Source organism: Oncorhynchus mykiss, chromosome 13 (assembly GCF_013265735.2).
Source record: "Oncorhynchus mykiss isolate Arlee chromosome 13, USDA_OmykA_1.1, whole genome shotgun sequence".
NCBI classification, from domain to species: Eukaryota; Metazoa; Chordata; class Actinopteri; order Salmoniformes; family Salmonidae; genus Oncorhynchus; species Oncorhynchus mykiss.
In genome coordinates this window covers 13162938-13186014 of record NC_048577.1, presented here as the reverse complement: position 1 = coordinate 13186014, position 23077 = coordinate 13162938, and the positions used below count along the sequence as shown (strand labels likewise).

Sequence of the window (23077 nt, the reverse complement as noted above, 5' to 3'; positions counted from 1 at the left end):
CTGCCGTTTGAGCATGCTTTTGCGTCACAGTCGATAGCGCGCCGAACCTCGGGCTAGAAGGTCGAGGGTTCGAGACTTGCTCCCTGCTGTTTCATTAAATTCATTACAATAATAATACATGTTCAACCGTTTTAACAACTGTCCACTGATTGGTGGAAACGTTGCAAATATCCCGCGAGTTTTAAATTGATTGACAGCTCTAGAGCACTCGTCGACGTTCGTCTTCGTGGTCCACTCAATTAAAAGTCCATCGTGAAAACAGATGCTCGACGGCGGTGAAAAAAGTCAAGGTGGTTTAAAGTGGTTTAAAGTGGTTTAAAATAAGAGTTCATTCTAGCACACAGCATGTATGCACTGAGAAATTGTGCTTACAAAAATAGCGACTGCATGAAGGTAGCTCAGACTTGCAGAGATAAGATAGTTAGAATAAACTAATTTAGCTGGCTAACTGTCGAAGTTACTATAGCCTCTGCACCGGGCTGCAGTAGTGGTCCATTATTTGCTAGCGATGTCATTGTCCTTATAAAGCTGGTGAAAACGAGCTCCGTTCACAAGTTAATGGCTGTTTTGCATATCCAACAGACCTCAACTATCATTAGCTGTCAAGACTTCACCCTAGCAAGGCTAATCCTAACCAAGAGCTGAAAGGCAGGGGAAAAGGTGGGAAGGCCTACTGTATGTAATTTAGCGCTTCCATTCAACATGTTCATGACAACTTCTCCCGCTGCCCACAGATGTCAGTGGTTCAGATGGTGAAGATCGTGGGTCTGGGGGCTGTGGCCCTCACTCTCAGTGTGGAGTGGTTGGGCTGGCTCTTCTGTCGCCTCTGGCCCCGGAAAATATCCAGAGGGCCCCTGAAAGAAGTATTCTTTTTCCCTACAGAGGTCGCCTGCACTGAGCATCTCTTCACTCCTAACTCACCATTGTAAGTAATAGAATGCGTTCCAAATGGCACCTTTTACCAGGGCCTTGTAGTGGCCGAGTAGTGCATACTAGTGCCCTAGGGTACCACTTGGGATGCCAGTACAGTCAACATTAACTACTCACCATCATATTCATTAATAATATATCTATCCAATGTCTCTAAGAATGTGGCTGTTTTTTGATAGACTTTCTGTTGATTTGAGATGTTTTGCTATGGGATAGGAATAATGACTCAATGAGTGACTACTATACAGTAGATACACCTTCCACAGTAACTCCTTCTCTCTCCCTTTCCGCTCCCTCTTATCCTCCTCTCCTCTGTCCCCCATCATCTTCCCCTCCTCTTCCCCTCTCCCCTTCTTTCTCTTTCCTCCCTCTTTCCCCATCTCCCCCCCCCCCCCCCCCCCCCCCCAGCCCCTGCCCCTGTCCTTTACCCCACAACATCAACACCTCCTTCACCCGTCTCCTGGGCCACATCCTGTCTGCCTCCTCCTCCTTGGACCTGTGTGTCTTCGCATTTACCAACCTGGACCTGAGCCGGGCCGTGCTGGCACTCCACACCAGGGGCATCCCCATCCGTATCCTCACTGACATGGACTACACCCTCATCACCGGCTCCCAGATAGGGGCCATCCGCAGAGCAGGTAGGCTGATGGCAGAGGCCCAATCCTAAAGCAGTTATTGGAATCTACCACCTAGCTATGTACAATCCCCCTATGCACTGACATCACTCATCGGCAAAACAGGTTGGGCCAGGGGTTCCCAAAGTTTTTCACTCAGGCCCCCCTTCTAGCATTGGGGGACATCCCACGCGCCATGTCTATTTCTATGGGAACAAGCACTGTTCATGACACACTGTTCACACCCTTCTTGTTGACGGGGAGAAAATGTTACAGGTTTGTTTGTTTTCTGCAATTATATACATTTTGCCTTCTCTAATATGTATTCATGTAATCTTTGTGTGACTCAAACATTACAACAAAATCTATGGGCTAAAAAACCTAGCTAAAAAATAATATAATAATAATAATGCAGAGTCTGAAGTCACTTGATCTTATTGATCAATCAATTCAGTCAATAAAGTTATTGCTGGAGAGTTATAACTAGATCCCAGAATGGTTCCTGGTTATAGCCTAATCATAATTCATGTGATTTACAATGTGGTTTTATCATGCTGCTCTGCACTCTACTTCTTCAGTGTAGTCAGTTACACACTGTCCATGCTCATAATGCATAGATAGATAGTGTGTGCATCTCAAATGGCACCCTATTCCCTATATAGTACACTACTTTTTGGTCGGAACTAGTGTAAGTGCAAGATGTGGGCAGAAAAGCTAATTGTGAATAAAACAGGTTTTTAACCAAATACTGTGATTGCTATTTGACATGTGATATAGATCAAACTCTTGGGCGGACTGTTGGAATCATAGAAACGGAATGATTTACATTAAGAAGAAAAGTGGAAAGCAAAATGTTCTTGTTTGGAACAATTGGTTGACTTAACAGAACAGCATGCGAACTAAGTGAATCTAATGGCGAGGAGGAGGAACTGCACCGCTTGAGTGACGGGGCGGAGCTTGGTGTGTGTGGGAAGCAGCCGCAAGAGGAGACAAATCACAGAGTAAACAATAAAAACAAACAAGGCTGAGATGCAAAAATATTGCATGCGACATGGATCTCTTGCGATACGGAAATATTTCTATGTGAATTTGATGAATTGGGCAGACCTACTATATAGAGAATAGGAACACATTCAGAATGCCATTTAGGAGAATAGGAACGCATTCAGAGGGATGATAGAATATGTTGCAAGCGTGGTCTGGCCCTAGTGGGCTTGCCAGCACAAGCACAGACGAGTCAGAAACCTGTGGATTTGCACATGGAATTTAGACTTGGGAGCACCAATGCAGCTCTGATAAATACATTGAATAGCACGTGGTTACATCTGTATTGTGGTTTCAAGTCCCGTGTGCTCAGGCTGTGGTTAGGCCACATTTGTATCATTTGAGGGGCGAGCATCACAAGCAAAGTCATTTTGTATCAATTTACTTCTCCCACGAGAACCATTAGCACAGGCAAATCTGATTGGGCTAGCTGTATCAAAGCCTCTGCCATAGAAACCAATGGAGCATGGCTTTGTGTCTGTGGTTGCACAACATTCACCTACACAATGCAGAAAAATCACTTGTCTCTAGCTCAACCCGTTCAAAACTAAAGACATATTTTACCGGAGCTACACTGAGCAAAAATAGAAACGCATCATGCAACAATTTCAAAGATTTTACTGAGTTACAGTTCATTATAAGGAAATCAGTTAACTGAAATAAATTAGGCCCTAATCTATGGATTTCTCATGACTGGGAAAACAGATCTGTTGGTCACAGGTACCTTAAAGGTAGGGGCATAGATAAAATAAAATGACAGTATCTGGTGTGACCACCATTTGCCTCATGCAGTGCGACACATCTCCTTCACATAGAGTTGATCAGTCTATTGATTGTGGCCTGTGGAATGTTGTCCCACTCCTCTTCAATGGCTGTGCGAAGTTGCTGGATATTAACGGGAACTGGAATGTCCTGTCGTACACGTCGATCCAGAGCATCCCAAACATGCTCAATACGTGACACGTCTGGTGAGTATGCAGGCCATGGAAGAACTGGGAAATTTTCCGTATCCAGGAATTGTGTACAGATCCTTGCGACATTGGGCCGTGCATTATCATGCTGAAACATGAGGTGTTGGTGGGAGATGAATGGCATGAACATATGCCTCAGTATCTCTGTGCCTTCAAAGTGCCATCAATAAAATGCAATTGTGTTCGTTGTCTGTAGCTTATGACTGCCCATACCACAACCCCAGCGCCATCATGGGACACTCTGTTCACAATGTTGACATCAGCAAACCGCTCGCCCACACGACACCATACAGGCTTTCTGCCATCAGCCCCGTACAGTTGAAACCGGGATTCATCCGTGAATAGCACACTTCTCCAGCATGCCAGTGGCCATCGAAGGTGAGCATTTGCCCACTGAAGTTGGTTACGATGCCAAACTGCAGTCAGGTCAAGACCCTGGTGAGGACGATGAGCACACAGATGAGCTTCCCTGAAACGGTTTCTGACAATTTTTGAAGAAATTCTTCGGTTGTGCAAACCCACAGTTTCATCAGTTGTCAGGGTGACTGGTCTCAAACGATCCCACAGGTGAAGAAGCTGGATGTGGCTGGTTGGATGTACTGCCAAATTCTCTAAAACGATGTTAATGGCGGCTTATGGTAGAGAAATAAACATTACATTCTCTGGCAACAGCTCTGGTGGACATTCCTGCAGTCAGCATGCCAATTGCACGCTCCCTCAACTTGAGACATCTGTGGCATTGTGTTGTGACAAAACTGAACATTTTAGAGTGGCCTTTTATTGTTCTCAGCACAAGGTGTGCCTGTGTAATGATTATCATCTTCTTCATATGTCATGCCTGTCAGATGGATGGCTTATCTTAGCAAAGGAGAAGTGCTCACTAACAGGAATGTAAACAAATTTGTGCCACAATTTTGGGAAATAAGCTTTTTGTGCCTATGAAAAATATCTAGGCTCTTTTATTTCAGCTCACGAAACATGGGACCAACACTTTACATGTTGCGTTTATATTCTTGTTTAGTATACATATTCTATTTCTAGCACGGATTTGCGGGACGCTCTTAAAGGGTTAAATACAGTGCTTGACTTGGGCAGGAGCTGAGTACTGGTACCTCAAATGTTCTACTGCTTGAGCTCACGTTCCCCTTTATAGAATATATGTTCAAAGTATTGTGGCGCTCCTCCACCTAAATAGAAACAGTACCGGCATGCAAAATGAGTACCTGAACCTATTTCAGTCCAAGTCAAGCACTGGGTACACACAAATTAATCATCTTTATTAAGGAACTATGAAAATAGTTCAAATAAACCCTATTTAATTAAAAAAAATACAGTTTGGATCAGTTAGATTGAGTTCATTACTACTAAATACATTAACTGGGACATTTTAGATGTGCTGCAAAATTATTTATCCCATCAAGGTGTGCCACATTTTGTTTTTTAAGAAGAAAAAAAAAAAAGGTTGGGAACCACATCCTTAGACAGACAAATTATGAATGGCACAAGCTGTCTGTCTGTCTCTCTTTCTGCTTCTCTCTATTTGGAATCCCTGTGAGGTCCGACTCTGTGGGAGGTGTGACTCCACCACAATGCACCACAACTGTGACTGTATTCATAATATAGCATGGCCTCTCTCATCCTTTGTATTCCGCTTCCATTCCCCAGGCATCTGTGTGAGGTGTGACTCCGGCGCCGTCCACATGCACCACAAGTTCGCCGTGGTGGACGGCCGGCGCCTAATCACCGGCTCCCTGAACTGGACGCTGACAGCCATCCAGAGCAACAAGGAGAACATCCTGGTCACGGAGGAACCAGATCTAGTCCTGCCCTTCATCACTGAGTTCCAGAGGCTCTGGGATGTCAATGACCCGGCTAGGAGACACCTGCCGTCCATCGCTGAGAAACCTGCTAGTTTAGTACTATAGAGAGACAGAGAAACATGGCTGAAATGTTTGTATGGTGCAGTAGCTGGTGGTTACTTTTGGTACGGTGATTATGTAGAATGTTTTTTTATATTTTCCATTTGTGAGAAACCTGCTAGTTTAGTACTATAGAGAGACAGAGAAACATGGCTGAAATGTTTGTATGGTGCAGTAGCTGGTGGTTACTTTTGGTACGGTGATTATGTAGAATGTTTTTTTATATTTTCCATTTGTGAGAAACCTGCTAGTTTAGTATTATGGATAGAAAGGTGTATGGTCCTTATCTGGGACAAACCTGTCCAAATAAAAACAGTATTTATATAAGTGTAGTGTGGTACATTAGGATTGGGCAGTACTGGTCAAGTACATGATGTATAATTTGGGTAGTTTTATATTTTTTTCAATCTCAGATAAACCTGCTCATCCACATCTTATCAGAGAAACCAGCTTTCTTCGTAATGTAGATAGACTGAGAGAAACATGGCTTTCATCTGTAGTAATCACTGCTTTAGACTGGTGTGGGGATGATGTAGAATGGGTAGTTTGATATTTTGTACTTGGAAGTTTATAGTTTTACATTGTTTACATTGAGGTATTTTGTTATTGTACACAATGTTGTATATATTTTAATACAAAGTCATTAGAATTGTTTTTTTGTTTTGTTTAATGTTATATTGGATAACTAAAAGATACAAAACAAATTCCTATGTTAAATGCTATATTTAAAGTAAGATTTGATTACAGTATTTAGATAAAGATAGAAATAGTGAGAATACTTAATGTTAACTCAGTCCATCCTATGGCTTATCATTAAGAACCAGACCAGTATGCCTAGTCAGAACAATTGCACTGAGAGATAAGTGGTGCATTGCAGTCACGCAGAAGATATTTGTAATGCTTCTCAGAGCACACAGCTCAAATTAAAAATCCACTCTACTGCAATATGGCAGGCCTCCTGCATCTCAATCCCCCAGAATCTGTGTCCCAAATGACAACTTATTCCCTATATAGTGCACTACTTTTGACCACAGGATCAAAAGTAGTGCACTAAATGAGTAGGGTGCCATTTGGCCTTGTGCCCAGGATCTATAGCGTACTTCCTTTTCTCATGCAGGAAGGAGCATTATTTATATGATCAGTCAGAGCCCTGGGTGGTACAGGCCAGTCAGCTAGACCATACCTTTCATATTGCTCTGTATCAGCTAGACTGTACAGTATGCTAGACTGCCTTCATCACTTTGCTGTGAGGATGGACATTCAGAAGGCTGAATGAAGAATGATGCAGCATTCAGGTGCTAGTTGGAACTTCTCAGTAATACATAAGGCCCTATTCAATCAGAACTGTAATGTGGGTTGGGTATCCTCCATGATTAGATATAAATACATTCCCACGGTTTAGTTAGTGGTATAAATATATCAACATGTGTCTAATACACAGGGTTGCACCATTCTGGTAACTTTCCCCAAATTCCCCGGTTTTAAGGAAATCCTGGTAGGAGTTTTCCAGGATTTCTTATTCCCTCCTAATTCCAGGAATTTCCAACCAGGATTTGTGGAAAAACGGGGAATTTTGGTAAAGACACTGGCATGTTGAAACCCTACTCATATGTCTACATAGCACACTATCGCTGATACTAAAGCTGATTGTGGTTTTCTTTTAACTACGCTGATCCTTGTATGTTTTCTCATCTATATCGATTTAATATTTAGTAATATAGGCCTGCAATATTTGAGTAACTGTTGTAGAGGAAAAGGTGGAGAATCTTGTATTTGTTTGCCTGGTTGACTATACATTTCCTCTGAACTGTAACAATATAAACTTTGTTGAACGAGAGGGGGAGAAAATAAGAACACTAACAATACATCAAAAAGCAACAATGTTGAAACGCACAACGCGCACCCCTGTGCGCACGGCACTCGTTAACTACCTTTGAAGTTCAGCAAACGGGCAACACTACATACAGAGGTTGTGTGAACGTGGATTCATCGCTGTTCTCTGGGTCGGTCTGTCGGTGACACTGGATTAATATAGGGAAACTTCCGCAGCCTTCCATATCGCAAAAATCTACGGAGGAGCGAGCATGAGATCCGGGAGTACCATACAGTAGGCGAGAGGAAAGAAAGACATCGAGTTGGAACGGGAGGAGGGAGTGGACGAAAAAAACGATTCACACACTGGATTTAAGGTAAAGAACCCGACAATATTTTCAGGAGCATTTCTTATGAGGTTTTGTGTTTTGGTTCTTTTCATGTTGTACAGCAATGAGATATTGGCCATATGGAAGCCCGGAGATGCATCCCTTTCATGATTGTCAAACTCAAAAGTTATGGGTGTTTTTAATATTTTTCCGCAAAAGGCTACAATCAGTTTAGACTAGGACCGCCCGTGTGGTTTTGGGACAGCTGTTGCCTTCTCTATGTAAAAATCTTTCAGCAAGTGCCTACAACCAGTATTCTCATTATTTTGTATGCTTTAGTCCTACTATATCAAAGTAGAGTAGAATAGGCCTATTTGTACAGATCTATTACCGTCAACTAAATACATTTATAAAATGACGAAAGCTGTTGGCCAACTTGAATTGGGAATGTATTGCCTTACTGTTTACTTTTTGAGCAGGCAGTTCAACGGTTTACATTTGTATATTAGTCTTCTAGTCTATTTGACGTACATGCATGAGATTGTAATGTTTGCGTCCCAAATGGCACTCCCTAGTGCACAACTTGAAATAGGGTGCCATTCGGGATATACACTTGGAACAGGGTGCCATTCCGCAGACAACCATAAATTGTTTGGGTCATCATATCCGGTTGGGAGGAATTAAAAGCGTCCCACCCATTACCTCAAACAAGTGACCTCCTTTACCGTTTCCATCCACATAAACAAACAAACACACCCCAGCTATGTGGTTGTGATCAGAAGTAGTGCACTCAGTATTTTTAGATATGCCCACTATGTACAGTGAGTGGAATGTTGCATCATGTCCTGATTCCTTCCTGCCTTCTACCACCACTGTGACTCAAGTCCCTCTTCCTCTGGGTCACGTCACGTACACCTTGTCACATAGAATAATGATTCTAGCCTCAGGTTGGAACATACTGAAATAGACTTGTAATGTTCCCAACTGTTAATAGTGGAATATGTCATTTTTACTTAATATACCTCCATTTTAAAGGGAAATTTGTAGTATCTTTGCTTTTGAATGTCCCTTTTGAAGGAGGGGAATATACCTGTGGTTTTATGATTGATAAAAAGGCCTACATTGAAATTGAATGTGTTGATATGGGTCAATTCTCCCCGTAAAAGCCACAAACATAGATGCCAACATGACCAACATGAATGCAGTCAGAATTGAGATCTAAGTGCTATTTTGGCAACAGTAACATGCACTGGTTTCTTCTAGTCGTGTTACTGTATTCAGTGTATGTGTCTGTTGGGTCTCTGTAATGCTTAGTTTTTGTTGGCCAGATTAGTTTTTATGGCCCTGGATGGTTTGTGCTGAGCTGGTTGCCAAGGAAACGGTCTTAATCAGGCAAAGAGCACTGCTCAGCTCAGTGTCCCTCATATGCTCCAGGCCAGGAGAGACAGAGAGATGGAGGAGAGCTAGAGAGAGAAGAAGTGGACATTCTGGGGTCATTTCCATGTAAAAGGACCCATGAGCATCAACATGTGAAGTTTATAGGAGCATGTCAAATTGGGTTCCGAATCAGTCTATATTTTTGAGAAGTTGAGGCATATACACGGCCGTGAGGACACCGAGGTCCGGCTCTTTATGTGAAATGTTTTTTGGAATTCAGTCGGCGTCTTTACATACTGTTGAGAGTTACAAAAAGTGCCATTTCCAAACTTGGTTGCTGCGGATTTCCTTTTTCCCCTCACTGACAGTCACTCAATTAACTCATGTTTGTAGAACAAAATGTAGATTGGTAAATTAGTCTAGTTAGTCTAGCCAGCTATCTAAATTTTTCGTAATCATGGCCGAACTACCGACCGGGTGCGTGCCCCGGGCTCCTGACCTCCAGGGGGCAACCATTGATTTTGTTTGTCACTTTCACTACTTTCATATTAACCTTGCATAAGTCATGGCAAAAAAAAGTAATGGTAAAATTTCAGACAATTTGCTTTAAAACAGTGACAATGTGCTTTAAAACAGTGACAATGTGCTTTAAAACAGTGACAATGTATCTCCACCCCATAGCAAAAATGTTTAGAATTGCAGGAAATGTTCTGTAAAACTACACAAAAAAAAGATGGTTCTGTAAAGCAAACATATTTGTTTACCTTTTGTTAACAAAATACTTCTTCTGCTAACAGATCCCTCAGTATGTAATAAATGATGTTTTTTTAATCCCGGTGCTGAGTTAATGTGTAGCAGCTAATTGTATGGCTAATAGGCTGTGTTTGTAGATCGAATGCGGTGAAGGAAGCTACAGTGAAGCACGAAAATGGGCCTCAGGATCTCGTCACAGTATCTCTGTGTATTCAAATTGCCATCAATAAAATGCAATTGTGTTCATTGTCCGTAGCTTATGCCTGTCCGTATCATAATGGGCGGCAGGTAGCCTAGTGGTTAGAGCATTGGACTAGTAACAGAAAGGTTGCAAGATCGAATCCCCAAGCTGACAAGGTAAAAATCTGTCGTCCTGCCCCTGAACAAGACAGTTAACCCACTGTTCCTAGGCCGTCATTGAAGTAAGAATTTGTTCTTAACTGACTTGCTTGGTAAAATAAAATGGCACTCTGTTTACAACGTTGAGATCAGCAAACTGCTCGCCCACACGACGTCATACATGTGGTTTGCGGTTGTAAGGCCGGTTGGATGTACTGACAAATTCTCAGAGTACGTTGGAGGTGGCTTATGGTAGAGAAATTAACATTCAATTCTCTGGCAACACATCTGGTGGATATTCCTGCAGTCAGCATGCCAATTGCACGCCCCCCCAACTTGAGACATCTGTGGCATTGTGTTGTGACACCACTGCACATTTTAGTGACCTTTTTATTGTCCCCAGCACAAGGTGCACCTGTGTAATGATCATGCCGTTTTAATCAGCTTTTTGATATGCCACAGCTGTCAGGTGGATGGATTATCTTGGCAAAGGAGACATGCTCACGAACAGGGATGTAAATATATTTGTGCACTACATTTGAGAGAAATAAGCTTTTTGTGTGTTTGAACAATTTTCTTGGATCATTTATTTCAGGGACCAACACTACATTTTGCGTTTAGATTTTTGTTCAGTGTATATTTAGTGAACTCTAAGTTTAAGAAACATTTCCCTTTGCCTTAATTCTGTTAACAAAAACCCACATATCTTTAATATATATCTAATGTCTCTCCATTATTAGGAGGGAGGATAATGGATGTTCACAAATGTAACAAGTGAAGGTATAGCCATCAATTAGTATTTTTACTGATAGCAATTTTGTTTGTGAAACTCAATTCCATTACCAAATCTGGAATTGGCTACAATGGGGGAAATCATAGTATTCACAAACTACAGTTGGGTTCACAAGTTTGCACAGCAGAGGACAGTAAAGAAAAGTACAGTGAAGAAATAGAGTAGATCAGACTAGAGTTGAGTACACTAATGTACTGTACTCTTCTGCTGAACTCTACTCTACTCTATTCTACTGGTCTGCTGTGCTTTACTTTGATGTCCAAACTTGTGAAACATAGGCGTCTGTGATTGGTTCTGATTTGGTCCGGACCAATCAAATTTGCTGCTGTTTGGGGACAGAGCCCATTAAAATAATAGCCATGTGTGTAGAATAATACCCAAGGAGGATATTTCATATTTATACCTAAGATACATCACCATGAAGAGAATGACGTTCATATCCATGATTATCCATTTCTGTGTAGTACATATCAGAGACCCATGATGAAATTCTGTTACCGGGTAGTAAATAGACTCCACTTACTGTAGTTCAATAACCAAAATATATATATTTCTCAAGTCAATGAGTCATGTTATCGGTGACACGCCATTCTTTCTGCAGACATTGTTGAATCTTTATTTAGAGCAGATGTTTTTTAGAAAACGTGGGCACAAACTATTCTGTTACCACACTTTGCATCTGCACAGTTCTTCCAGTGAATGTGTTTTTGTCTTCTATTATTAAAAGTAGTCCTTGTGCATAGAGTTGTATGGTTTGTTCAACTTTGAAATCAATGGTTTTTGTTTGGCATACATTTGACTGTGGAATTACCCTTGGCTTTTTATTCATACTGCAGGACAGGACTATAGCGACGGGGACGGGGGGGGGGGGGGTACTCTGGCTTTCATTCACGATGCAGGAAAATAGAGAGGGCTAGCGAGAGTTATGGAGGGAACCTGCTGACTCACAACATTGTCATAAATTCACCCTGATGATCACATAGTCCGGTCCAATGACTGATCAAATATTGAATAGTTTTATAAAGTACAGTTGATGTCAGAAGTTTACATACACCTTAGCCAAATGCATTTAAACTCAGTTTTTCACAATTCCTGACATTTAATTCTAATAAAAATTATGTCTTAGGTAAGTTAGGATCACCACTTTATTTTAAGAATGTGAAATGTCAGAATAATAGGAGAGTGATTTATTTCAGCTTTTATTTCTTTCATCACATTCCCAGTGGGTCAAAAGTTGACATACACTCAATTAGTATTTGGTGGCATTGCCTTTAAATTGTTGAACTTGGGTCAAATGTTTCGGGTAGCATTCCACAAGCTTCCCACAATAAGTTGGGTGAATTTTGGCCCATTCCTCCTGACAGAGCTGGTGTAACTGAGTCAGGTTTGTAGGCCTCCTTGCTCGCACACACTTTTTCAGTTCTGCCCACAAATGTTCTATAGGATTGAGGTCAGGGCATTGTGATGGCCACTCCAATAACTTGACTTTGTTGTCCTTAAGCCATTTTGCCACAACTTTGGAAGTATGCTTGGGGTCATTGTCCATTTGGAAGACCCATTTGTGACCAAGCTTTAACTTCCTGACTGATGTCTTGAGATGTTGCTTCAATATATCCACATGACTGTCTTTCCTCATGATGCCATCTATTTTATGAAGTGCACCAGTCCCTCCTGCAGCAAAGCACCCCCGCAACATGATGCTGCCACCCCCGTGCTTCACGATTGGGATGGTGTTCTTCAGGTTGCAAGCCTCCCCCTTTTTCCTCCAAACATAACGATGGTCATTCTGGCCAAACAGTTCTATTTTTGTTTTATCAGACCAGAGGACATTTCTCCAAAAAGTACAATCTTTGTCCCCATAGTCTGGCTTTTTATTGCGGTTTTGGAGCAGTGGCTTTTTCCTTGCTGAGTGGCCTTTCAGTTTATGTTGATATAGGACTCGATTTACTGTGCATATAGATACTTTTGTACCTGTTTCCTCCAGCATATCTTCACAAGGTCCTTTGCTGTTCTTCTGGGATTGATTTGCACTTTTTGCACCAAAGTACGTTCCTCTCTAGGAGACAGAACGCGTCTCCTTCCTGAGCGGCCTGACGGCTGCATGGTCCCATGGTGTTTATACTTGCGTACCATTGTTTGTACAGATGAACGTGGTACCTTCAAGCATTTGGAAATTGCTCCCAAGGATCAACCAGACTTGTGGAGGCCTACAATTTTTTTCTGAGGTGTTGGCTGATTTCTTTAGATTTTCCCATGATGTTAAGCAAAGAGGCACTGAGTTTGAAGGTATGCCTTGAAATTAGAGGTCGACCGATTTAATTGGGATGGTCGATTATTTAGGTCCGATTTCAAGTTTTCATAACAATCGGAAATCGGTCTTTTTGGGCGCCGATTTAAAAAAAATAAATAAATAAATAAAATAAAAAAAGTTAGTTATATATATATATATATATATATATATATATATATATATATATATATATATATATATATATATATATATATATATATATATATATATATAGGCAAGTCGGTTTAAGAACACATTCTTACTTTCAATGATGGCCTAGGAACGGTGGGTTAACTGCCTCGCTCAGGGGCAGAATGACAGATTTTCACCTTTTCAGCTCGGGGGATCCAATCTTGCAACCTTACAGTTAACTCATCCAACGCAATAACGACCTGCCTCTCGCTCATTGCCTGTTACACGAATGCAGTAAGCCAAGTTAAGTTGCTAGCTAGCATTAAACTTATCTTATAAAAAACAATCAATCATAATCACCAGTTAACTACACATGGTTGATGATATTACTAGATATTATCTAGCGTGTCCTGCGTTGCATATAATGTGACTGAGCATACAAGTATCTGACTGAGCGGTGGTAGGCAGAAGCAGGTGCGTAAACATTCATTCAAACAGCACTTTCGTGCATTTTGCCAGCAGTTCTTCGTTGTGCGTCAAGCATTGCACTGTTTATGACTTCAAGCCTATCAACTCCCGAGATGAGGCTGGTGTAACCGAAGTGAAATGGCTAGCTAGTTAGCACGCGCTAATAGTGTTTCAAACGTCACTCGCTAGTCTTCTAGTAGTTGTTTCCCTTGCTCATGGGTAATGCTGCTTCGAGGGTGGCTGTTGTCGTTGTGTTCCTGGTTCGAGCCCAGGGAGGAGCGAGGAGAGGGACGGAAGCTATACTGTTACACTGGCAATACTAAAGTGCCTATAAGAACATCCAATAGTCAAAGGTTAATGAAATACAAATGGTATAGAGGGAAATAGTCCTATAATAACTACAACCTAAAACTTCTTACCTGGGAATATTGAAGACTCATATTAAAAGGAACCACCAGCTTTCATATGTTCTCATGTTCTGAGCAAGGAACTGAAACGTTAGCTTTCTTACATAGCACATATTGCACTTTTACTTTCTTCTCCAACACTTTGTTTTTGCATTATTTAAACCAAATTGAACATGTTTCATTATTTACTTGAGGCTAATTTTATCGAATTTTTGTGTTATATTAAGTTGTCATTATTACAAATAAATAAATAAAAAAATCGTCAGACTAATCGGTATCTGCTTTTTTGGTCCTCCAATAATCGGTATCGGCGTTGAAAAATCATAATCGGTCGACCTCTACTTGAAATGCATCCACATCTAAAGCCTTGACATAATTTTCTGGAATTTTCCAAGCTGTTTAAAGGCACAGTCAACTTTAGTGTATGTAAACTTCTGACCCACTGGAATTGTGATACAGTGAATTATAAATGAAATAATCTGTCTATAAACAATTGTTGGGAAAATTGCTTGTCATGGACAAAGTAGATGTCCTAACCGACTTTCCTAAACTATAGTTTGTTAACAAGACATTTGTGGAGTGGTTGAAAAACAAGTTTTAATGACTCCAACCTAAGTGCATGTAAACTTCTGTCTTTAACTGTATGTGGGTGGGGTGAGGCCTAAACAATATGACCATTTGAAATTGCACAACTCAATTGGCCTCTGGGTCACCATAATCATAACGTTCTTTAACTGGTCGTTCGTTACAGGACCGTTTCCGTGGAGCTAAACGTTAAAACGGTGTGTGTCGTACTGAACGCACCCCTGGTCTAGGAGTTGCACTGCTTCAACTGTTTCCCCCTCTCCGCTCCTAGATGGCGCTGGCGAGCGACCCCGGTGCCGGCCAGCAGCAGACCCAGGCCCAGAAGGATGCCGCGGACCAGAACTTTGACTACATGTTCAAGCTGCTGATCATCGGCAACAGCAGCGTGGGGAAGACCAGCTTACTCTTCCGCTACGCTGATGACTCCTTTACCTCTGCCTTCGTCTCCACCGTGGGCATCGACTTCAAGGTTAAGACTGTCTACCGCAACGAGAAGAGGGTCAAGCTACAGATCTGGGTAAGATGGGGTTTGATTTTGATTCATTAGGATCCCCGTTAGCCGACGCCAATGGTGACAGCTAGTCTTACTGGAAAAAGACAATACTTTACAAAATATATACATTTAAAAACATGAACATGTAGTGTGTGTGCATCTGTCAGTTCCACAGACATGTCAGGACATACACACAACCAGTAGGGCACATGTCAGGACATACACACAACCAGTAGGGCACATGTCAGGACATACACACAACCAGTAGGGCACATGTCAGGACATACACACAACCAGTAGGGCACATGTCAGGACGTACGCACAACCAGTAGGGCACATGTCAGGACATACACACAACCAGTAGGGCACATGTCAGGACATACACACAACCAGTAGGGCACATGTCAGGACATACACACAACCAGTAGGGCACATGTCAGGACATACACACAACCAGTAGGGCACATGTCAGGACATACACACAACCAGTAGGGCACATGTCAGGACGTACACACAACCAGTAGGGCACATGTCAGGACGTACACACAACCAGTAGGGCACATGTCAGGACGTACACACAACCAGTAGGGCACATGTCAGGACGTACGCACAACCAGTAGGGCACATGTCAGGACGTACGCACAACCAGTAGGGCACATGTCAGGACGTACGCACAACCAGTAGGGCACATGTCAGGACGTACGCACAACCAGTAGGGCACATGTCAGGACGTACGCACAACCAGTAGGGCACATGTCAGGACGTACGCACAACCAGTAGGGCACATGTCAGGACGTACGCACAACCAGTAGGGCACATGTCAGGACGTACGCACAACCAGTAGGGCACATGTCAGGACGTACGCACAACCAGTAGGGCACATGTCAGGACGTACGCACAACCAGTAGGGCACATGTCAGGACGTACGCACAACCAGTAGGGCACATGTCAGGACGTACGCACAACCAGTAGGGCACATGTCAGGACGTACGCACAACCAGTAGGGCACATGTCAGGACGTACGCACAACCAGTAGGGCACATGTCAGGACGTACGCACAACCAGTAGGGCACATGTCAGGACGTACGCACAACCAGTAGGGCACATGTCAGGACGTACGCACAACCAGTAGGGCACATGTCAGGACGTACGCACAACCAGTAGGGCACATGTCAGTACGTACGCACAACAAGTAGGTCACATGTCAGTACGTGCGCACAACAAGTAGGTCACATGTCAGTACGTACGCACAACAAGTAGGTCACATGTCAGTACGTACGCACAACAAGTAGGTCACATGTCAGTACGTACGCACAACAAGTAGGTCACATGTCAGTACGTACGCACAACAAGTAGGTCACATGTCAGTACGTACGCACAACAAGTAGGTCACATGTCAGTACGTACGCACAACAAGTAGGTCACATGTCAGTACGTGCGCACAACAAGTAGGTCACATGTCAGTACGTGCGCACAACAAGTAGGTCACATGTCAGTACGTACGCACAACAAGTAGGTCACATGTCAGTACGTACGCACAACAAGTAGGTCACATGTCAGTACGTACGCACAACAAGTAGGTCACATGTCAGTACGTACGCACAACAAGTAGGTCACATGTCAGTACGTACGCACAACAAGTAGGTCACATGTCAGTACGTACGCACAACAAGTAGGTCACATGTCAGTACGTACGCACAACAAGTAGGTCACATGGGGGAGAGGCGGTTTTATTTTTTGAAACCAGGTTTGCTGTTCATTTGCGCTATATGAGAGAGGAGTTCCATGCACTCTTGGCTCTGTATAATACTGTACGTTTTCTTGAATTTATTCTGGACCTTGGGACTGTGAAAAGACCCCTGGTGGCATGTCTGCTGGGGTAAGTGTGTGTGTGTGTAAGCTGACTAGGCAAACTATTTGGAATTTCCATTGTTCTTATAAAAACACTAAGTGATGCAGTCAGTCTCTCCTCAACTCTTAGCCAAGAGAGACTGGCTGTATCGTATTTCTATTAGCCCTCAGACTACAATGACAAGCAAGACGTACCGCTCTGTTCTGAGCCAGCTGCAGTTTAACTAGGTCTTTCTTTGCAGGACTCGACCACACGACTGGACAATAATCAAGATAAGATAAAACTAGAGACTGCAGAACTTGCTTTGTGGAGTGTGGTGTCAAAAAAGCAGAGTCTCTTTATTACGGACAGACCTCTCCCCATCTTTACAACCACTGAATCTAGATGTTTTGACCATGACAGTTTACCATCTAAGGTAGCGCCAAGTAATTTTGTCTCTTCAACTTTTTCAACAGCCACACCATGCATTACCAGATTCAGCTTAGGTCTAGGACTTAGGGAAGGATTTGTACCAAATACGATGCTCTTAGTTTTAGAGATGTTTGTTGTTATTCTGTCTCTCACTGTTCAAATAAACCTACCATTAAATTTACAAACGGATCATTTCTTTGTCAGTGGGCAAACATACAAAATCAGTAGGGGTTCAAATACTTTTTTCCCTCACTGTATATGGTTGAATCATCAGCATACATGGACACACAGGCATTGTTTAGTGCCAGTACAGGTCATTATCCCCCTCACCAACTTTAAACATCTGCTATCTGAGCAGCTAACCGATCGCTGCAGCTGTACATAGTCCATCGGTAAATAGCCCACCCAATTTACCTACCTCATCCCCATACTGTTTTATTTATTTACTTTTCTGCTCTTTTGCACACCAGTATCTCTACCTGAACATGACCATCTGATCATTTATCACTCGTGTTAATCTGCAAAATTGTAATTATTCGCCTACCTCCTCATGCCTTTTGCACACAATGTATATAGACTCCTTTTTTTTCTTTTTTCTACTGTGTTATTGACTTGTTTATTGTTTACTCCAGTTGAGGTTGAAAAGCCATAGGTTTTCTCAACAACAGGTTATGGTCATTAATATCAACGGCTGCGCTGAAAACAGAACCACAAACTTATTTCAACCAATTATCAGTCATTTGTGTCATTGCATTGCATGTTGCCCTTCTCTATGTAAGCATGCTGAAAGTCTACAGACAACATCCTAAGAGCTGGCAGCAAGGGGGTCAAAGGTTATAGGTAAGGGGTGTCAAACTTGAGGGAGGGTGTGTGCGGATCCTTGTTCACATTCTTGCTTGTTAATGTGCCTTTTTTCCTGCTATGTTCGCCTGGCTTGTTTTACCAGCCAGAACAAGGGAGGAAGGCGAGGAAGTTTTTGCTAATAACAACATTCATTCTCAGATTATTTTTTTACCCTTAAGTTCCAGCAGGCTGCTCTCTCTGATGATATGCTGAGTGAGCAGGATGTTTGTCCACTGAAATAACAGCTATACAGATCAGAGGGGCCCACAGTTGCATGAAACATGGTGCCTGTTTACTGTATTATGTACAAGTATCTGAAATGGCACCCTATTCCCTCATTCACTACTTTTGACCTGGGACCATGTAGTGCACTATATGGGGAATAGAGTGCCATTTTGGACACAGACGTTAACCACACTTGACGTTGAACATCATCCCTGGACGTCCACTTCATAAAAGATGCAGAAGGCTGTGCTGCTGTCTCTGCTTTCTAATATGCTCACAGTGCAATCTGACACCCAGTACATTTGGGTCATTTAGCAGACTCTCTTATCCAGAGCGACTTGCAGGAGGAACTAGGGATAAGTACATGTTTCACCTAGTCAGCTCATTGATTCGAACCAGCAAGCTTTCGGTTACTGGCCCAACGTTCTTGACTGCTAGGCTACTTGCCGCCCTATACATGCCTGTTACAATATTACCGTCTGTCGGATAGGGTTCTCACAAGAAGAAGATTGGGTCTGCGCCCCAAATGGCACCCTGTTACCTATATAGTGGACTACTTTTGATAAAGAAGTGCACTATGTAGGTATAGGGAAAAGGGTGCCTAGAAGATTCTCTCACAGTAGCTTACTCACCACTACACTAAACTACTGGTCATATCTTTATGACTGCTGATATGTTGCTTTCTAGATAAACCATCCACATTAGCTTAGTCGTAATAATGATTATTCGTTGAGGTGTTATTGATAGTGGCCTGACCAGGAACAACTTCCAGGTCCTAGTTACAGCTACTATAACTAGGGCCCAGAGTTTTTCCTGCTCAGGATGGAATAACTCCTTGCCCTATAGTTGTGGGTTCTGTTAGTCAGACCGGGTTTACAGTATTCTGCAGTGGTGCCATTGTATCCTGGTGTACATAGAGGGTGTGGAAACATGAGGGCTGTCTTGACATGGATTTCCCTCCGCTCTGCTGTGCTTATGAGTTAATCATTGTCTTCTTTCCTTGTGCTGAGTAGGCTACAGTTAACCAGTTAACCCCTAATACTCCCCCACTACTCACATAAGGTATGGCACCATTGTGTCTGTATGATGGATGGCCCTCATGGCTTTTGCTGGGCTGGGGCAATGTGAACCCCCATAGAAATACCCTGTTTTCAAGTCAATGAGGTCATAATGTGTGATGCAGCGTGGGCTGCAGGGCCGACGTCGTGTTGGTTGACAGTGTTTCTGTATGCTAGGTGAACCATGGCGGCTACTCAGCTGTATGTTGCTGCAGTAAGACCAGGCCTATTGTGTTTTGAAACTGGGGGCGTCCATTTAAGCTGTGCTGTGTGTATTTATTTAAGTGGAGGGATAGACAACATGGTACTGACTCTTTAAAACAACCGTGTGTGTGTGTGTGTGTGTGTGTGACAGGACACGGCGGGGCAGGAGCGTTACAGGACCATCACCACAGCCTACTACAGAGGAGCCATGGGCTTCCTGCTCATGTATGACATCACCAACCAGGACTCCTTCTATGCTGTGCAGGACTGGTGGGTCATATCCCCTTCTGGATCAATAAAGTTTATTCAATTTGACACAGACATTCACACTAACTGTGTGTGTGTGTGTGCACAGGACTTGTGGGTACAGTACTCCCATGGGGCTCTGCTTTCTCCCTTACCTGTTGTTGTAAAATCGTGTTAAGTCATGAAACAGCTGGAATGCAAGGGTTTTCCAACACTATTTACCTCTGAGGTTATATACAGTAACAGATACATACTATTGTCATGAAAGTCGTATATTGATTGTCGTTGTCCGGTCTCCAGGGCGACCCAGATCAAGACGTACTCGTGGGACAACGCCCAGGTGATCCTGGTGGGGAACAAGGCTGACCTGGAGGACGACAGGCTGGTACCAGCAGAGGACGGACAGAGATTGGCTGATGAACTGGGTAGGAGAGAACACACACACACACACACACACACTGTCTGCCTCTCGCTCTCTCTGAGGACGGACAGAGACTGGCTGACAAGCAGGGTGGCAGAGATGCGCGCACACACACATGAGTGTATATACTCGTCTGTCTCCTGTCTCTCAACCTTAAAAGACAGACTAACATTGGTATATAGACAGTACACACCCAGAAAATAAACAAATAATGTATATGAATACTTCAACATATACACTCACAGAGAATACAAAACAAGTCAGTATTTTGCTGGGCTTGTTGCTTCTAGTAATCCTTTGTTTCCCTGTTCTCCTCCCTCTTTCTCCAGGGTTCCAATTCTTCGAGGCCAGTGCCAAAGACAACATCAACGTGAAGCAGGTGTTCGAGCGTCTCGTCGACGTCATCTGCGAGAAGATGAGCGAGAGCGTGAATGGGGAGCCCAGCCCATTGGCCAATCACAAGGGCCCCAGCCTGCAAGACACGCCCCCAGACAAGGGTGGCTGCTCCTGCTGATAACGCCTTAAACATACATACCGTATACATGCTCGTACACACACACACACTGAAAAAATTAAATACACAACCACTCCCACACACGCTCATTGACTTGCCAGAAATCTAGCGTTGTGAATGTACTTTTGGTTTTGTATAACATTGTTGCTACTATCCCTATTACCGACTGGTTCCCCAGTCTCTTGCACTCACTTTGCTTCTAACAACAGATTTCACATCAGTCCTCTTGTTTAGAATGAGCTGATGGAATGTATTTTGCTATAGGATAAGCTTCTCGGAGTAGTGTGACGTTTCCCCTAGACGCTGATCTTGGGTCAGTTTTACCTTCCCCCCACTAATGGTTAGGATTGGGGAGGGTAAGCTGATCCTAGATCTGTACCTAGGGGAGACTTCATCTGGGAACCTTCCCACAACCCAAGCCTAGCCTGAGAACTGTTGTTCAGGGCTGTAGTTCAGATATGTTTGATTGTGTCTTGATCATACTGCCCCCATGTGGATATTGAATGTTACTGCAGCAATAATGGAAGCACCCACTAATAGTGTCAATAGCTCAGGTGGGTCTGCTTAACGACAATGTAGGGCCCTGAGTTTCTCCTGGCTGCTTGGTGGAAAAACTCAAGGCCCGATACTAAGGGAGCGTCTAGAGGGCTGGCTTATGAGGCTATTGCTTAGGAATGTTCATCTGTAGCCTATACACTGTAAAACCAAAATGTCAGGTCAACTATGACTAACCAACCAACTTGCCAAAGTTTGTTGACTCAACTAGATGTTGGGGGTCAATTCAATTTCAATGCAGTCAATTCAGAAGCTGAACTTCCATTTTTATTCTCATGGAGTAACGTTGAGGAGAATTTAGAATTTCAGGTTACTCTCTGCATTGGCTGAATTGAAAAGGAATTGACCCCCAACCGTGCTGGACCTTCCTGCCCTGCACTGTCCCACTAACTACTGGAACTGAATGAGCTATTAGATTCTACATCAGACATTGAATGGAAAAACGACTTACTATATTTGTGTCTGGTTTGGTTGTGTTTTATAGGTTCATGTCTTAGTGCTCAGGTCAAATGTGAAAGTCAGAGCATGATTTCGTTTGATTAATGTCAGTCAATGACTGTCTGCTCAATCCCCTCGAATGAATGAAATAAAAAATGTAATGTCAATTGAATGAAGTCCGGTCAGGTGTATCTCTCCTTCTTTCATCCCAAAATATCTTCATTTGCCTACGATCAATTACAGTAACTGTTTAGTAACATGTGACTTCCTCATTCAATGGTTGTCGTAGAAACGGCTTCTAATTACTGTATACTGTAAGGTGAATGCTATGAACTCCCATGTCAGTCCACAGGTATGAATACAGTTTACTTGTTGCTGTTTGTGGTCATTTGACATAGACCTAGTATGTCTGTCTACCTTAGACATCATCTAATGTTTCTAATCTCCCAGATGTTCCATTCATAAAAGGGGTAAGAGTAGAGTTGAGGGATAGGTTTGGTTCTGTCCCAAATGGCACCCTATTCCCTATAGGTCCTGGTCAAAAGTAGTGCACCACATACGGAATAGGGTGCCATTTGGGTTGTTGGCAGATATTTTTTATACAGCAGTGCTTATTGGACTTAGCGACAGGTCATAACACTTGGCTGAGTGACGTCAACGTGTGCAGGTTATGACAAACGTCTTCCTGGTCTATAAATAAACGACGAGCCAAGCAGTGAACATTGAGGGAGTGCAATACCATACCTTTGAATGAAAGGGAGTTTGAAATACCTTGTCTTCTTGAGGTTCAATAGATCCTGAAGCACAGTGTGACATAAGATCAGCATACAGTGTATTCGGAAAGTATTCAGACCCCTTGACTTTTTCCACATTTTGTTACATTAACTTATTATAAAATTTATTTAAAAAATTCCCTTCATCAATCTACACGCTACCCCATAATGACAAAGCATAAATAGGTTTAGACATTTTTGTAAATGTATTAAAAGGAACTGAAAATAATATTTACATAAATACTCAGACCCTTTACTCAGTACTTTGTTGAAGCACCTTT

At 42.7% G+C, this 23077-nt stretch overlaps 2 protein-coding genes across 4 annotated transcripts; both read left to right on the top strand.

Moving 5' to 3' along the window:
• Positions 1 to 30: 30 nt before the first annotated feature.
• LOC110487513 (mitochondrial cardiolipin hydrolase-like) lies at positions 31 to 6420 on the top strand. 3 transcript variants are annotated; one of them, XM_036940291.1, is made up of 5 exons: positions 31 to 290; positions 735 to 925; positions 1339 to 1568; positions 5225 to 5518; positions 5648 to 6420. In XM_036940291.1, the coding sequence occupies exons 2-4, from the start codon at positions 735 to 737 to the stop codon at positions 5482 to 5484; spliced, it is 681 nt and encodes a 226-aa protein (XP_036796186.1). In that variant the 5' UTR covers positions 31 to 290; the 3' UTR covers positions 5485 to 5518; positions 5648 to 6420. The 3 variants fall into 3 exon arrangements, with proteins under 3 accessions (XP_036796186.1, XP_036796185.1, XP_036796184.1); XM_036940290.1 differs by adding an exon at positions 583 to 660 and having other exon boundaries at positions 5225 to 6420; XM_036940289.1 differs by having other exon boundaries at positions 5225 to 6420.
• A 634-nt stretch (positions 6421 to 7054) lies between these two features.
• LOC110485655 (ras-related protein Rab-3D) lies at positions 7055 to 22199 on the top strand. Its single transcript, XM_036940288.1, has 5 exons — positions 7055 to 7667; positions 15035 to 15280; positions 20001 to 20119; positions 20396 to 20520; positions 20846 to 22199. Exons 2-5 carry the CDS (start codon positions 15035 to 15037, stop codon positions 21028 to 21030), a joined length of 675 nt encoding a protein of 224 aa, XP_036796183.1. The 5' UTR covers positions 7055 to 7667; the 3' UTR covers positions 21031 to 22199.
• The last annotated feature ends 878 nt before the right edge of the window (positions 22200 to 23077 follow it).

Bases quoted from the DNA above. Each gene is read 5' to 3' on its own strand.
- LOC110487513 (XM_036940291.1), top strand. From the start codon at position 735: ATGTCAGTGGTTCAGATGGTGAAGATCGTGGGTCTGGGGGCTGTGGCC. The intron at 926-1,338 runs GTAAGTAATAGA...CCCCCCCCCCAG, and splicing joins TTCACTCCTAACTCACCATT to CCCCTGCCCCTGTCCTTTAC. The intron at 1,569-5,224 runs GTAGGCTGATGG...TCCATTCCCCAG, and splicing joins AGGGGCCATCCGCAGAGCAG to GCATCTGTGTGAGGTGTGAC.
- LOC110485655 (XM_036940288.1), top strand. From the start codon at position 15,035: ATGGCGCTGGCGAGCGACCCCGGTGCCGGCCAGCAGCAGACCCAGGCC. The intron at 20,120-20,395 runs GTGGGTCATATC...TCCGGTCTCCAG, and splicing joins TTCTATGCTGTGCAGGACTG to GGCGACCCAGATCAAGACGT. The intron at 20,521-20,845 runs GTAGGAGAGAAC...CTCTTTCTCCAG, and splicing joins GAGATTGGCTGATGAACTGG to GGTTCCAATTCTTCGAGGCC.